At 30.0% G+C, this 16,225-nt stretch overlaps 3 protein-coding genes across 4 annotated transcripts; 2 read left to right on the top strand and 1 right to left on the bottom strand.

The window, feature by feature from the left end:
• Positions 1-596: 596 nt before the first annotated feature.
• LOC107932171 (lipase) lies at positions 597-4,589 on the top strand. 2 transcript variants are annotated; one of them, XM_016864125.2, is made up of 11 exons: positions 597-1,025; positions 1,146-1,215; positions 1,421-1,500; positions 1,790-1,855; positions 1,929-1,976; positions 2,078-2,145; positions 2,334-2,406; positions 2,490-2,651; positions 2,867-3,061; positions 3,610-3,698; positions 4,110-4,589. In XM_016864125.2, the coding sequence occupies exons 2-11, from the start codon at positions 1,149-1,151 to the stop codon at positions 4,312-4,314; spliced, it is 1,053 nt and encodes a 350-aa protein (XP_016719614.2). In that variant the 5' UTR covers positions 597-1,025; positions 1,146-1,148; the 3' UTR covers positions 4,315-4,589. The 2 variants fall into 2 exon arrangements, with proteins under 2 accessions (XP_016719614.2, XP_040944125.1); XM_041088191.1 differs by lacking the exon at positions 3,610-3,698 and having other exon boundaries at positions 673-1,025.
• A 5,379-nt stretch (positions 4,590-9,968) lies between these two features.
• Positions 9,969-12,582, top strand: LOC107932102 (E3 ubiquitin-protein ligase MIEL1). The gene is made up of 12 exons (XM_016864048.2): positions 9,969-10,314; positions 10,391-10,478; positions 10,599-10,655; positions 10,753-10,785; positions 10,885-10,962; positions 11,041-11,084; positions 11,193-11,233; positions 11,476-11,558; positions 11,636-11,727; positions 11,835-11,904; positions 11,994-12,035; positions 12,128-12,582. Exons 1-12 carry the CDS (start codon positions 10,256-10,258, stop codon positions 12,251-12,253), a joined length of 813 nt encoding a protein of 270 aa, XP_016719537.1. The 5' UTR covers positions 9,969-10,255; the 3' UTR covers positions 12,254-12,582.
• Positions 12,583-12,809: 227 nt separating this feature from the next.
• Positions 12,810-15,505, bottom strand: LOC107932122 (CASP-like protein 1E1). The gene is made up of 2 exons (XM_016864075.2): positions 14,959-15,505; positions 12,810-13,284 (listed from the first exon to the last, which is right to left on the bottom strand). Exons 1-2 carry the CDS (start codon positions 15,132-15,134, stop codon positions 12,936-12,938), a joined length of 525 nt encoding a protein of 174 aa, XP_016719564.1. The 5' UTR covers positions 15,135-15,505; the 3' UTR covers positions 12,810-12,935.
• Between the last annotated feature and the right edge of the window lie 720 nt (positions 15,506-16,225).

Raw genomic sequence — 16,225 nt, 5'->3', positions numbered from 1 at the left:
ATTTTTTTAATTTTTGGAATTATGATCAAATTAGAATAATGTGTAAATATTAAAAGTTAAATTTGTTATTCTTTTAAAGTCGAGATTAAATTAGTAAAATGGGTAAACATTGAGAGCTAAGTTTGTTATTATACCAGGTTGAGTCTGCATTTCATTCGGTGATCAAACATATTTTAACGGTAAAGTAACTAAAATTGACAACTTATCTAACATTAGTAATTAAAATATTTTTTTAAATAAATGACCTCAATAAGAACGTGGATAAACTCAAGTGACAAAATAGATAGTTTACTCAAAACTCAATGAGTAACATTGTCCTACTTCTCATATTCAAAATCCAAGCAACCAATGGTTACTCGGCTATGTTGTCAGGTTGAAGTCCCGAATTCTTAAGTATCTAAATTCAAGTCTCATCATATCTAATTTTCATATATAAATTTTTGCTTTATTTTTATTTGAATTTGAATCCATCATGTAAAAGTCTTATTTAAATATATTTTAAATTTTAAATAGACATATTTTTTATTAATTTATTGTAATTATAATTACTTAAATAAATATTTTTTATAATTATACCAATATAAAAAATAAAAACAGCCCAGCCGACAGAGAAGCAGATAGATGAGAGAAGAGTACCCTGTGCCTGTGGTGTGGACTCGCCCAATCCTATCTGCAAATAAATCACCAAGCCGAGAGAAATTAATTTCTCAATGGTGGTTGTTGCACGTAACTGATTTTCTAAATTACCATCCTACCCATTTATATCTGCCCCCAGTGTTTCATAACAAGCAGTCAACAACAAAACTTCAACAAGGGTAATTTAGGTAATTGAAAAAAAGAAAATACGAAAAGAATATCCGTTTTAGTTTTTCCCTTTTCTTCCGGTGTTTTCTTCTTCTTAATCATTGAAAGATATTGACCCCCCTCCAAAACGACGCCGCTCTAGCCAATCGGAGGCCGCATACTTGCCGTCTATAAGCTTTGATACTTTCTTGATTGGAGCTCCGATATCCGTTTTTCACAAGGTCCGTTTCTGATTACATTGCTTTGCTTTGTTTGGTTTGGTTTTGCTTTGCTTTGATTTTTTTTTCCTTTTCTTTTTCGTTGTTCGTTACGATTTCTACTAGATTTTTGTTTGATTTCAGATAATGGAGCAAAAAGCTTGGCTAATTTTTGTGATTTTTACATGTTTAATTGCATCTTCTTGTGGGAGAGGTACTTTTTGGATTCAATTATTTTAATTTCTGAAAGTTTCTTTTTTAAAGTTAGGTCTTTTTGTTATAATTATCATGAATGATTCCTAATTTATGCAAATAAATGTTGTAATCAGCTGAAGAACTTCTATTTTTATATGATTTTTGTAGCTTTTGAGATTTTTTAAAGTCTAGTTCATTAAGGGATCTGCTTCCATTTACTGCAGAATTGAAGGTCGACCACAAGCATAAACTCCCCGTCTACAATCATACTCTTGCCACCATTTTAGTAGAATACGCTTCCGCGGTAAAGTTTGTTATTATGAGTTTGAGCTTTTACGGATTAAGTAGCTATCGAGGAAATTCTAGTTTTGTGCTGCAGTTGGTTAAATAATGAGCTGGTTTATTCATTTATATGTATCCATATTCCATAGTTGGATGAAATTTGAAGCAAGTGACATGAGGATTCTTAGAATAGATAAGTCAATAGTTCAATTTTGTTGTCTAGATGTTCTATAAGCGCTGCTGTTTGCTTCTTTATATTGCTTTGTATTTTATTGTTGTTATGATAGCTTGGGCAAATTTTGTTCTTGTAGGTGTACATTTCAGATTTGACGGAACTTTTTACTTGGACATGTGAAAGATGTAATGGTTTGACCAAGGTACTTGATTTTCAATGTTTAAGTAGGTTTCTAGTCGAATGTATTGTACTAATGCTCCTTTATATTGAAACAGGGATTTGAAGTTATTGAGCTTGTTGTTGATATTGAGAACTGTTTACAGGTGCATCTCTTTGTGTGCTTTGATATTTATTGAAATCACAACCCATGTAGGTGTTAAAATTAATGGTTATAATTGACACGAAATTGACTATAAATTGATAGGCATTTGTCGGAGTGGCGAAGGATCTTAATGCCGTTGTTATTGCCTTTAGAGGAACGCAGGAACACAGGTTCTAACATCATTTGCTTCTCTAGTTTCTGTTCAATTAATGTTTTCAAAAGAATATGTTATTCATGGCATCGAAACATAAATGATAAACAAGATTTGAAGTATGGAGAAACTGATAGTCTTTGTTCTTTCTAAAAATGAATATATTTTACTGTTTTCTATTTGATTGATTTGTCTGTCTGTTTGCAGCATACAGAATTGGGTTGAAGACTTATTCTGGAAACAGCTTGATTTAAATTACCCTGGCATGCCAGATGCTATGGTATGCATAACAAACTCCTCTGAAATTTTGTATTCTTGCTGGACTGATTGTAATTAATCTTTTGTCTTTTTTGGCTATTTCAGGTGCACCATGGATTTTATACTGCTTACCACAACACAACCATACGCCACGGAATTCTGCATGCAGTTAAAGAAGCAAAAGAGTTCTATGGGGACCTTGGCATCATGGTGACAGGTCATTCAATGGGAGGGGCTATGGCTTCCTTTTGTGCACTTGATCTAGTGGTAATCTTGAATCTTTCTTGCTTAAAGCTGGAAATATGTTGTTATTCTTTTTTCATTGTGCTATAAATGTGAAACCTTCTATATTGCTACACTAGTTTGAATTATGTAGCATGGTTTTTCCAAATCTTTTCGGTTAATTTTCCATTCATAAATTCTGGGAGCTTTGCTGGTTGCTTTGTCAGAGTTTTAATGTGGACATGAATCTTTATTTCCAGGTTAATCATGAAGCTAAGAGTGTTCAAGTTATGACATTTGGACAACCTCGGATTGGGAATGCTGCGTTTGCTTCTTTCTATGCCAAACTTGTGCCAAATACAATTAGAGTGACAAATGACCATGATATTGTCCCTCATCTGCCACCATACTATTATTATTTCCCTCAAAAGACATACCATCACTTTCCTAGAGAGGTAAGTATCTGTGAGTGTTGAAATTAATTCTCTATGATTTCTGGTATTACTCGGCAATGTAAATGTAAATGTAGGCCTGAGAGTTTTACTAATTGGATTATTATCAATTATCGGTACTTGATTTTTGAAATTTTGAATGTTATGTAACTTTCAGTATAAAAACTTTTGCTGCCATGAAGGAAGCCTGGATTGTTACGAATATCCATCTGTTGTCTCGATTCTTGAGTAACACTGACAGTGAATGTCAGTATAAAAAAGTGTCGCATGTTTTTAATGATTCTCGAAAGAGACTTTCTCATGGTACTAATGGTTATTGCGTTCCATGCATATAAATATGATCAAGTTATTTTCTTTTTGAGTCTCTATACAATTTAACATCCATAAATGTAAGGATGCACTTGTGCCCTGTTGTTTGACATTTTAAACCTAAAGTTTCTATATTGGAGATGTGATGGATAGAGGACTCATATTTGATGCATGTAAGGCTGCAGCCTGATTAAACGTAGAACATCATGGATAAGTTTGTTAAATTATATCCCTATTTGTAGATGTGGCTGTATTCCCTTGGACTGGGAAGTCTGGTTTATAGAGTTGAGAAGGTCTGTGATGGTTCTGGTGAGGATCCAACCTGTAGTAGGTAAGCCTATTTTGGTATGTTGATTTTGATTGTGATGGAAATTTATCGGCACAATGAACTTCATTTATTACTTAAGCCTATGTTGCTCTGACCCTTCAATTTTCTTGAGTCATCTGTGTTTAGCACATTTCTAACAGGGGTATCGGGATATGTTCCTCCAAATGCATGAACAACTTAAAAAATATTTGAACATACCCGTGTTAGACATGTACCTGTATCCAATAATCACACTCAAGTTCAAGTAACATAAGCTTAAGCAACTTTGTCACCTTCATTTATTAATTTCTAAGAGGCATCGTTTCCTCTCACCTTCTTGATAAGAAAAGGAAAATAATGGCATGGATGGATTTACCTTGTGTTATTACTGTGGGAATCTGTTAGGAGCTCATCTATTTTCACTTTCTACTGCAGGTCGGTGACAGGTAACAGCATCATGGACCATTTGAACTATTATGGTGTCGATTTAATGTGCCAAGAATGGAGATCATGCAGAATCGTGATGGATCCTCGTGTTGCGGAGTATGGCAAAACGGATCACAAAGGAAATTTCATTTTGTCCAGAGCACCAGCCATGCGTGTTCGGTCGAATGAAGGGGAAGTTAAAGCTAGTGCATAATTGATCAATTTATGGTTTCACCCTGCCACGGTTTATCGAGTTCTGACTGCTTCAGGTAACTACGTTTTCGTTCTGCCATTGAAGCAAATGTAAAAAATAATTGAAAAAGAGCATTACTAATGTAGGTTTTCGTTAGGAATGAATTCATGTAAATATCCTCCAAAATGTGTACATTTCTTATTATACTTATGGATATTAGGCTAATGGCCAGTTCCTAATATCCTCACGTTTGTTAAATCTTATAATTTATGAGAAACTAATTGAAACTTGGTGTAGGCGGTTGAAGCGATTAAATTACTGATTTTCAGTTCAATCATGACAATGAAAAAAATAAAAATAAAAATAAATACAAACAAGCATTTATAAATTATAATAAAATATATAAACTAGTTTAAATTCGATTTTAACGAGTTTCTAATTGATTTTTAACCGGTTTTATTGGTTTTTTTATCAGTTCATTTCTTTTTCTATTAAATGGTTGGTTAACGGATCCATCTTACTGAATAAATCAAGAAAAAAAAATCATTTGTTGCGCATATCGATAGTTTAATTTGCAGCAGCTTATGGTGAAGAATAAAAGTGTGAGTGGATGGTCCCCCCCGGCCTTAGATGAAAACAAAGACTAAAGAATATTAAGATAAGTGAAAGTTAAGAGTTTTTGAATGAATAGGATATGTAGTGGATTTTGAGGTAGAAGTGTGATTGAAGTTTTTGTAGTAGGAGTGGATTGATTTTGGTAATTCAATTTAAATAATAGATAAATTAATTTTAGTTTTTTTGTTAAAGTTCTTATTAATTTTTATTATTAAAAATTGATAATTTGAATAAAATAGGTAAAATATAATGTGACTTATAGTAAAAAACTAATTTTGCATGAAATATAGATAATATTTATAATAAGTAGTGTTTTGGATCCCACCCAAAATTGGATTCAAAGTGGATCGTATCTATGCGTATATTTTAATTCTCAAAGAGACAATTCCCTTGCCACTGCGAAACAGTGCACACAATTCTAGAATTTCTCTTTTTCTGTTCTTTTTTTTCTTTGGAATTATGTACGAGAAAAGAACTCTTTGCATCTGATTACTATATAGAGAGAGAGACACACACACATTAAAGGCTAACATATTAAAAATTATTAATTAAAATTTTATTTTTAATGAAAATTCACCTTATGTTAAACATCAGAACTTATGTGTATAAATTAAAATCTAAGGGTTAAATAAAAGTATACGAGTTTTGTTGAGGGTTTTTTTTTTTATTTCTCGTAGGTAGTGGTTTCTGTATATAGACACATATCTTACTCTAAACCCAACACGTGTTTAAAAGGTCTTATGCACGTGTAACCTTGTAGGAGAGCGAGCTCATTAGGATCCTGTCCCAAATTCATTCGAATTTTGGGCTGATAATGGTAATTATCCTAACAAGTTTATTTGAATGAAGTGTTAAAAAGAACAACTCTTTATTGTTTTAGCATATATATATATAAAATAAAAAATTATTTGGCATATTATTAGTGAAGTTTTTAGATTTTACAAGTAAGTTTAATGGTTAACAAGTATTCTATAAAGTATAATAAAATATTTAAAAAATTGAACGTGTAAAAAAGAGAGATACTTAGAATAAAACAGTATATTTGTTACTTAATTTTACTAATAATTTAATACTTAATTTTACTAATAATTCAAGGGGAGGGATTCACTTACATCAGCGTAAAATTTAAGTGATTTTACACTCTTTCAATTTTTTTATACAATTAATATTTTAACAATCCAATGGTTTGTATTTATCATGCATGTAAATTTTTAGTCGATCTGATATTTCTATCATATCGATCTAAAATATTATCTATATTAATATATATTTAACCGTTGAAGGTTCTTCTACATAAAATAAATAATTAGAAAATTTCAATTTATACCAAACTTGACGTGCTACATGAGTGGAGCATGAAATATGACTATTAGATTGTTAAAATATTAATAATATAAAAAGTCTTAAGTTTTACACCGGTATAAGTGAATCTCTCCCCATAATCTGATATACAAAATAATTTGATAATATAAATTCAATATTTATAAAATTTAATATTTAATATTTAACTTTTCAATGAATTAAACCACACATCTTCGCATAAAAAAAAGAAGAAATTTAATCTTACTAATATATTAAACAATTTTATAATATACATTTAATATTTATAAAATTAAACATTAAAAATTTCAATTTATTAAACCACACATCTTTCATCTTAAGAAAATTAAAAATAGAAACTTAAACTAGAGTATGATAAATCATACTTTTTTTGAATAAATGATAAATCATACTTAAACCGTGCAAGAAAGAAACAATTAATTTTGTACTGATGAAGAAATAATACAAAATTAGGTGATGTGAACTTTATTAAGTAACCATCAATTTTTGACCAATTTTCCAAATATAGATATTCTTTTCAACAACCCAAAGTATCAAATAATAACAATTATGCTCCCAATAGCTATAATCTAAAAATATTGTTCAAACCATAACACCCAATCAAATTAAAAAAAGTAAATTAATGGGATTATAAATGGAAAACTTTTGTCAAGTTTTTTATATTTTTTATAGATTTAAAATTTGGTCCCAGTAATTAATCCCCGCATATTGTAGGTCCATTAAGGGGTAGATGCTGACTACGAATTTTAAAGCTACTCCATACCCAAGGTGAGGATCGACCCCTCGACCATTAGTTAAGGTATAACTACCCATAGTCTCTCTCCAACCCTTAAATAGAAAGATAATACGTTTCAGCACATTCAAACTCATGACCTCCTCCATTGATAACAATTAATTAACATAGTTGTGAAATGAAGATTTTTTATTCCAAAATATCAAATCAATTAATTCAATATAAAATTTTTATAATTTAACAATTGAACTTAAATTTTTAAATTAAAAAATTAAAAAAATAATTTAATTTCGAATATAAAAAAAATACTTAAACAATACTTTAAACTTTTTAGTATTCCATTTTAAGTTTAGGGATGAGATGATGTGATGTGTACCGCATGCACATGTTTGTTAAAATGCCTGAAAAAGGAAAATTAACTGTCTGAAACATGATTCGCTCACATTGCGGCGCCACCCTACCTTGTACTTTATAAAGGTTAAATTTAAAACTTAGTCCTCATATTTTAATTTTGAGATATTGAGTCCTTATTTTTTTTCTAATTTAAAATTTTAGTCCTTCTGTCAATTTTTTCACTAGAATGGGTGATGTGGTTATTATAAAAGGCAAAATAATTGTTTAGCCCTCAAACATTTATAGTTTTTCTGACAATTTAGTCCTTACTCTTTAAAAGTGCATAAACAATTAAAAAATGTTTTAAATTTAAAAGTGTTTTTTTCATATTTTAAAAAATATATAAAAATTGTGAAAAGTTTAAAATTAAAAAAATTAAAATTTTATTTTAAATAATTTTTAAAATATGAAAAATATAAAAATTTCCAAAAATTTAAAAAATGTGTTATTTACCCATGATACTTTGGGTATCCATATTAAATCAAATTTGGATAAATTTTTTTATTTTAAAATAGATTAATTTTATATAAAAAATATTTTTATGTAAATTTAATTATAATGTATATAAATATTATTATAATTTTTAAAAAAATAAAAATGAATTGATTTAAATTAAAATAATTAAAAATTTCAATTAAGAAAATCAGCAACACCCACAACCATTCACCTACCCAATACCCACCGTGGTTCACACTTCACAGCATATTTATATAAAAATTAATTTAAAAATTAAAGCCGAGGAATGGAACTAAACGCTGGCGTTTTGGTAGAATTTACAGTGCAGTAACTTTTAACAATTGTTCCTTTGTCTTGAATTTTTTCAGAGGTCCTTCCTGAGAAAACCAAAATAAAAAGAGAGAGAGAGAGAGAGCATTTGGTGATTCAGCTCGTTGGGTTAAAAAAATTTGAAAATCTACATTTTAACTGATTAAAAATTTTAATTATTTTAATTTGAATTGATTCAGAGTTCATGAAACAAATAACAATTTTTTAAATTTTTTTCATATTTTTAAAATTTTAAATATATTTTTTAATTTTTTTAATTTTTATTGAAAATATGAAAAGACTTTAATTTTTAAAATATTTTTTGTATTTATTAATGTATAAATATTGAATGGTAAAATAATTATTTTACCTTTTTTATAATAACCAGATCATCACTTCTAACATCAAATTTGACAGAGTAAACAATATTTTAAATAAAAAAATATAGGGATTTAATGTTTTAAATTTAAAATATAAAGACTAAATTTTAAATTTCAGAAGAGTACTGGGATCTTTGACTTATTTAAACCTTTATAAGACCTCAAACTTTACTATTAATCCTTGCACTATACAAAAGTTGTAAATTGAGTCCCAATTCAAACGATAGTAGTTAAATTATTATGCCATATTTTGCTAATGATCTCATATTATGCGTAAGTTGTGAATTATATCCAAATTATCCGATTTGATTGTTTTTAGTTTGTGTAGTTTTTGAAATTTTAAATTTTAGTTCTAGCTCAAAAAATAACTGTCAACTCTATTAATTAGAATAACGTGGGTGCTATGTGAAATTAACAAGCAAATGTGGCATTACATATGTGATAATATATTCGTTACATAACGTTTTAGGAACAACAAAAATTAACAACTGCTGTTTAAATCAAGATTGTAATTATATAATTTAAAAAATACAAAGATTAAAATGAAAAACAATTAGAGTATAAAAACTAAATTCGTAGCTTATGTATAATATGGAGGTTAATAGCAAAATTTGACATTTATTAAAATTATATGAGATATTTTTTTAAGTTTTTACAAGTATAATTACATGTACGATCACAAAGCAATACATGTCCAAGTAACTATAATTAGAATGAAATTAATACAAAGCACAATCAAATTAAAATCTGGAATATATTCGAACAAGGCTAAATATGGTGGATTCAAACCCAAAGTAAATTCAAGATAGAATCTCTCTATAGTATTTACACATGATTTACATATGATGAAACTCGAAACTTAAGTCCTCAGTGACCAAGTACCTCAACCTTGCCAACATAGCCATTGTGGCATCATTAGCAAATACATAAGATGTTATAATATCAGTGTTATACCCCTATACTTATACATCAACACTCCACATCACCATGAAAAGGGCATTATCATGTTCAAGGATGACCATCATATCAGATCCAATCTTATTAGTGTTTTAAACTTCAAATTTATTGACCTTAAAGATGATCACATCCGAATCATACCTTAAATTAATTTTATATTGAACTATATCAATAAGGCAATCATGCAGCTCTTTAAACTTTTTTTCACTATAAATGTTTTTTATTCCAATACTATTCTAACTTAAATAAATCATATTTTTATGACTCTCTACACCACTTATAATGGGAATTGACATTTTTTTTTCACACAATCTAGAAGGTCAACAATCATTGTCAACCCTAACAATTTGTATTGGTTCATTTAAAATGAAAATTTCTATCTACGCTACTTTATAGTTTATAAAATTTTAATATCATAAAATTATATAATTTAATTCCGAAACTCAAAATTGTTTTTATATGTTAAGGATTATAACGATTATAAATAGTGAAAATATAAATCAATAAATCGGTCCATCATCTGCCTTATCCTATCTCCTCCCATGCGATGAATTAAATAATATAAATATAAATGAGTGGCCTTCTCTTGAAGGTGGGGTGGCCTCCATTTCTCTTCGTTTCGGTTCTTCCTCTTTTGAGGATTACGACAAACCACCCAAACTAACCCCCCATCTTTCCTAATCGGGAAACTCCTCCCCTCTTTCTGGATTTATCTGGAAAATAAAAAACCCAAATAGTAAATCCAAATCTTTCTTTGTTTTCCTCCCCCCCAATACTCATGGAGATGGAAGCCTCTTCAGCTAATCAACGCCTCCATTTTGGGAAGATGGGATATGGGTATCTCTTCTTTCTTCCTTTTAAAGATTCATTTCCACATATAATTTATTTGTTTGTTTTTCTGGATTTTTTTTAGATGCCAACATTATAGGAGGAGATGCAAGATTCGAGCTCCATGTTGCAACGAGGTTTTCTCGTGTCGCCATTGCCATAACGAAGCTGTGGTATTTTCTTTTTCATTTGCATTCCCCTGTTTTTTCCCCTCTGTTTTAAGTTGAAAAGTTCATAATTTTTTGATTTTTTATGCAACTTACTGATTTGGGCATTTATTGTATTGGCTTCAGAACCTGTTAAGTAACCCTTTTGACAGGCACGAGCTTGTTCGAAAAGATGTTAAACAAGTACGACATTGAAAATCCAAGCCTTTTCACTTTAGTTTCATTTTTTCTTCTCCTTTTTTGGTGTTTATAATGTAAATAATCTCCATATTTTTTAAAGGTTATTTGCTCGGTTTGTGACACAGAGCAGCCGGTATGTTTGTTTCAGATTTGTAACTTTTTAGATACAAATATACCTATTTTTGTTCTTGTTTTATGTTCTCCAATTTGATGTTGGTTTATGTTGCTCTAGGTTGCTCAACTTTGTTCAAATTGCGGAGTCAATATGGGAGAATACTTCTGTAAAATTTGCAACTTCTTTGATGATGATGTAAGCTGACACATATATAATTTGAAGTAGTTGATAATTTTAGTTAATTACTATTGATCTTTGTTATATGTAACGCAGACTGAGAAAGGGCAGTTTCATTGTGATGATTGTGGGATCTGCCGGTTAGTTTTCTATGTCTTTCAAGTTACGCTTATGCATATGGCTATTATTTTGTTATTTAACTATTCAAATGCAAGTGAATGTACCTAATTGAATGGTTTTGGAAATAGAGTTGGTGGCCGAGAGAATTTTTTTCACTGCAAGAAGTGTGGTATGTACTTAAACACCTCATCTTTTCTTTCTTAATGATTTTGATGGTCTTATTCTTAGTTTAGATTCAATCCCCATTTCTTATTTTATGGTAGCTTTGGTTAGATTTTTCGTTTTTCATGAAATATCTTGTTCCAAAACATATCTAACCCTGAAATCCAATTAACGTAGTTGCGAACTGCTAGTGTTTGGCATGGTTTTGGCTCTATGTCGTATCTATTCATGTAATCTGCATCTGCGTAGGGTCTTGCTACTCTGTTGCCTTGCGAGGGAATCATACTTGTGTGGAGAATTCGATGCAGCATCACTGCCCCATATGTTACGAGGTTGGTCTTTCGATTTTTCTCTGTTTTTATCTTGAACTATTCTCGTTTGCTAATTATAGGTCGTTCTGTTTCTCTAGTACCTCTTCGATTCGTTGAAAGATACGACTGTGATGAAATGCGGTCACACGATGCACTATGAATGTTACCATGAGATGCTAAAGCGTGACAAGTAAGCAACCGTTTGTTCTTGTTTGTTTAAAGCTCGATCCCTATCCTGAATTAGTTTGTTCACAATCTGAGTTCCATTCATAATATAAATTCATGGTTTTTGCTCAGATATTGCTGTCCCATATGCTCAAAGTCGGTGATCGATATGTCCCGAGCCTGGAAGAGGATGGATGAAGAGGTACGTTTCTTCGAGTTTAAGGTCATTGAACTGTAAATGTTTTCAGTCTCGAATCTGATTCGTGAAAGAATTTTCTTGCTTTTTGACAGATTGAAGCGACCCTAATGCCGGAGGATTACCGATATAAGAAGGTCCGTAATTTCAATTCATGTTCATGTCTAATAATCTGCTGTTTTTATTTTTGAGCCTTGTCATTCGAGTTGATTATGCCATTGAAATGCAGGTTTGGATTCTATGCAATGACTGTGACGACACTACCGAGGTTTACTTCCACATAATCGGACAGAAATGCAGTCACTGTAGATCTTACAACACCCGGACGATCGCCCCACCGGAACTCCCTCAGTGATGAGATCATGATCGAAGAACCGAAGCCGGTGAGCTCCTGACTTCTAAAGGTCTGCTCGTTAACTGTAAAAGCGGAGATGAATTCTTCTAATTTGCATATCATGTCTCGATCATCTCGATCCATCATCGTCATTGGATTTGATTATATGATTCAGTGTATTATTATTCAAATGATTGTGCCATTTTTATGTCTTCCCTCATAAAACATTTCTCAGGTTATCGGTTCCCCATTTCGGGTTAAAAAAATGAAACTGTGAATGGTTCTATGGTTGATGTAAACGCTATATGATAATTTGTAATAATAACAGACATTAGAGAATTTGATGGTAATATATCCATTTTTTCTCTTTGTAAAATTGCAGCTTGTGACTTTCTATTGTTATTAGGGTTAAGGTATCTAAATTATAGTCCGGATTTTAAATTGGTTCTCGTGCTTTAAAAATATAATAATTTTGTCTTCAAAGTATCAATATCGTATTAATCAGAAAAGGAAAAATTCATTTTAACATCCAATTATTTATGATAAAAATGAGAAATAAAAATCCACCCAAAGTAGATAAAAGAAAATCCAAATAGTAATAATTAATAAAATAACAAATCATACAAGCCTTTTCTTAATTTTTGTTTCCCACAAAGAATTTATTTTCTCTACCTAATAAAAACATCAAATGATAACATTATTTCTAAGTTCTAGTTGCAAATCTCTTCTGCAAAGATAGAACAGCTAAAGCAACCAAAGCAATAAACGCAAAAGAAGCGACCAAAGACAGAACAATGGAAATGGCAACTCTGTCACAGAAACTGTCGAAAACATTACAAACTTTGTTCCATTGAAGATGAGAGTTCCCTTTGTAACCAATGATACCGACGGCTAAGGCAGCCCCATTGGCTGAAAACAGCAACCCAACTATCGCTGCATCAAAGATAGTGATAACTTGGGCAAACCCTGCTTCCCCATTTCTGGTTGCCAACACAATCAGTGTCGAAATCGCTGCATATGAACTTGCTGTTATGTTTGCCACCAGGGAATACCTGCCAAAACATATTCCAACCAAATAAATATGTACATATATTAGGGTTAAATCACTTTTTGGGGCTTGAATTTTCCAACTCTTTTCATATTGGTCTAAGGCTCTGAACTTGTCAATTATTCTCACGTTGGTGCTTGAACTTTTTATTTGTCCAAGTTAGTCCTACAAAACCATAAAATGTAGACCCGAATATGAAAACATTTGTCAAGTTCAATGACTAACATAGATAAAAAAAATTCAAGTCCCAGTGTGGATATAATTATTTAGTTTACCTCAATAAAAGAAAAATTACCGAGTTCAAACCTCAAATAATGATTTTAAGTGAGTTAATAGGTTGTTATGGGTTGCATTTGATCCAATTAGTTAATTATAAATATAAAATTAATAGAAAGTTTAATATTTTAATATCTTTTTGAAAAGTAACATGGGTGGTACTGACCCAACCTAGGCTTGGGTTAGGAAAATAATAAGATCAAGACAGTTGTCCAATCTGGCTCATTGATAGCTACTTAGGTATGGGCTTACTACAAATTCTACTTTTTAATATTTGTTTTCTCTATAATATTAAAATATATCAGAGGTCATTATATTCTTCCACAAATTTAAAATTTAGTTCTTATATTTTTATTTCTAGAAATTTAACTTTTCTACTTTTTAGATATCAAAATTCAGGTTCAGTTGATAACATTTTTAAATTTTTTGATATGACATTTAAAAAAAAAAACTCATTTGGTAGCAATGTAACTAAAAAAAATGACTTCGTAATAAACCTAAATTTAACAAAATAATTTTAAAATCTAAAAAAGAAAAAAACTAAATTCTTAGAAATAAAAGATAGGGACTAAATTCCAAATTTACAAACAGTATAGAGACTTATAAGATATTTTAACCTAATTAAAATTAGGTATGTTGTTTTGTATGAAAAAAGCATAATGATAAATTTAAACTATAATGTTTACCCAATTTGTTACTTTGACACTATTTTTTTTTGGATAAATTTGGCCTCTAATCTTTAAAGTTTAGTCAAATTACTTTTTGTTGAAAAAAATACCAACTCAACTGTTAAAATTTAACAGTACTAATACGAAAACTCGCGCGACATTCTACATGTACTTCATAAGACTATTTTAAAATTCAACAAATTTAAAAAATATCATAAATTTTTTAAAGTTATCCACATTAACAATAAAGTACACATAGACTGCTATGTAGACTTATGTGAGCTGCCATGTCAGTGTCATTAAAATTTTTATAGTTCAATCGACCTTTTTGTCTAACAAAAAGTAATTTAACTAAAATTTAAAAGTTGAAGGCCAAAATAATCCAAAAAAAGAGATCTAAAATGACCAAATCGATAAACATTAGTGTTAAAACAATCATTATGAAAAAAAAAAGCAGCCAAAGATCAACCAAACGTGCATAAATTGGTGATAAACATGTCTATGAAGACAACAAATTCATTTACATACATATAGATTAATACTTATAAGAGACAAGGATTTGAGAGTTAAGTAATATAAGCAGCAAGAGATGACTAGAAACTTGTTAGTATGTATGTGACTTTGGAGCATGGTGGAAAGGATTTCAACCCTACTAGATTGCCCTTTTTCTTTGCACATGGAAACAAATATGCTAATAACAAGGATAATAGTAGTAAAGAACTGACTGAACTTACACAAGGGCAGACAAGTAATGCCACTTAGCACGGGCAGCAACCTCAACAGGAGGGAAAGCTGGGGTGAGCTGAACAGGGAAGAACTTGGTCTGCTTGTTTACCCCAATAATTATGGCGGCCGCAAGTGTTAGCAGCAGCGCCATAAACCTCAAAATCAACTCACAAATACTCGACATGGCACACCCCCACTTTTTGATCCACTATTTCCTTCCACTCTACTCCATCACCTTCTTATATATTGTCTTTGGCTTCCCATAAATTTGTTACTTACCCTACTATAATATTTGTTTAGCTCCTTATTATTATTATTATTATTATTATTAATGTTTTAATAATTTAATTGTTGAATTTATCAATAAAATTGTATTTATGCAGGTAAAGTTTTGAAAGAAATACTGAATTTATCAATATATATTAATAAGTGAAAGGTTTTTTAATATTAACTAAATGACTAAATATTTTTAATTTACTTAAAACTCAACATGGGAAATAATATAATATGATATTGATGTAAATAATATTATTAATTAATATCTTAACTAATATCATGAATATTTCATTAGCATAAAAGAGGTTCAAACAACATTTATGTGCTTCAAAATTTGATGTGTTAGAGCATTAAATGCTGGAAAATAAAGTTAAGGATCAATAAATTTTATTGCTTTTAACCTAACATATAACTTATTTCCAAAAAAAACAAAAACCCAAATTAGTTAGGTTAATTAAATAATTAAATAAACCTTCGTCATTCGGAGTGCCATCAAAGGCCATAAGACTTTTGATAATTAAATAATTATTTTTAATATATATTAAAAAGAACGTAAAAAAAAACCAAAATTTTAAGGTTAATCCTCTTTGTATTAAATTTTAATAAAATTAATTTTGTTCTTAGTGAAATAAAAACCATAAACTTTAATTAAGATATTTTTTTCAATAAAATGGTTAAATTTATATAAAAAAAATAGAATTACATTTTCAAATTTTATTAAAGATATAATCTAATGGTTTATTAAAATCAACAACAATTGCCAAACGTGTGAACTTACCCCTTCTCCCTCCAATAGTATTATAGTCAATTTTCACAATACGCCTGACTTGAGACAAAAACCTAATCTCCGGTTACTTTCCCTCCCGATTAATAGTCATGACATCCTCCGGCAAAACTTCAATATCATTTACCACATCACCTCTTTTATTGGCCGTCAAAGTATCCTCGTATGAGACCTTTCCATCTGAGGCTTCAGTCATCTCTTGGTCATTAGTCTCA

This window comes from Gossypium hirsutum, chromosome D02 (assembly GCF_007990345.1).
Source record: "Gossypium hirsutum isolate 1008001.06 chromosome D02, Gossypium_hirsutum_v2.1, whole genome shotgun sequence".
Taxonomy (NCBI): domain Eukaryota; kingdom Viridiplantae; phylum Streptophyta; class Magnoliopsida; order Malvales; family Malvaceae; genus Gossypium; species Gossypium hirsutum.
Note: the sequence above shows the minus strand (reverse complement) of the source record. Positions and strands in the feature narration are given on the sequence as shown.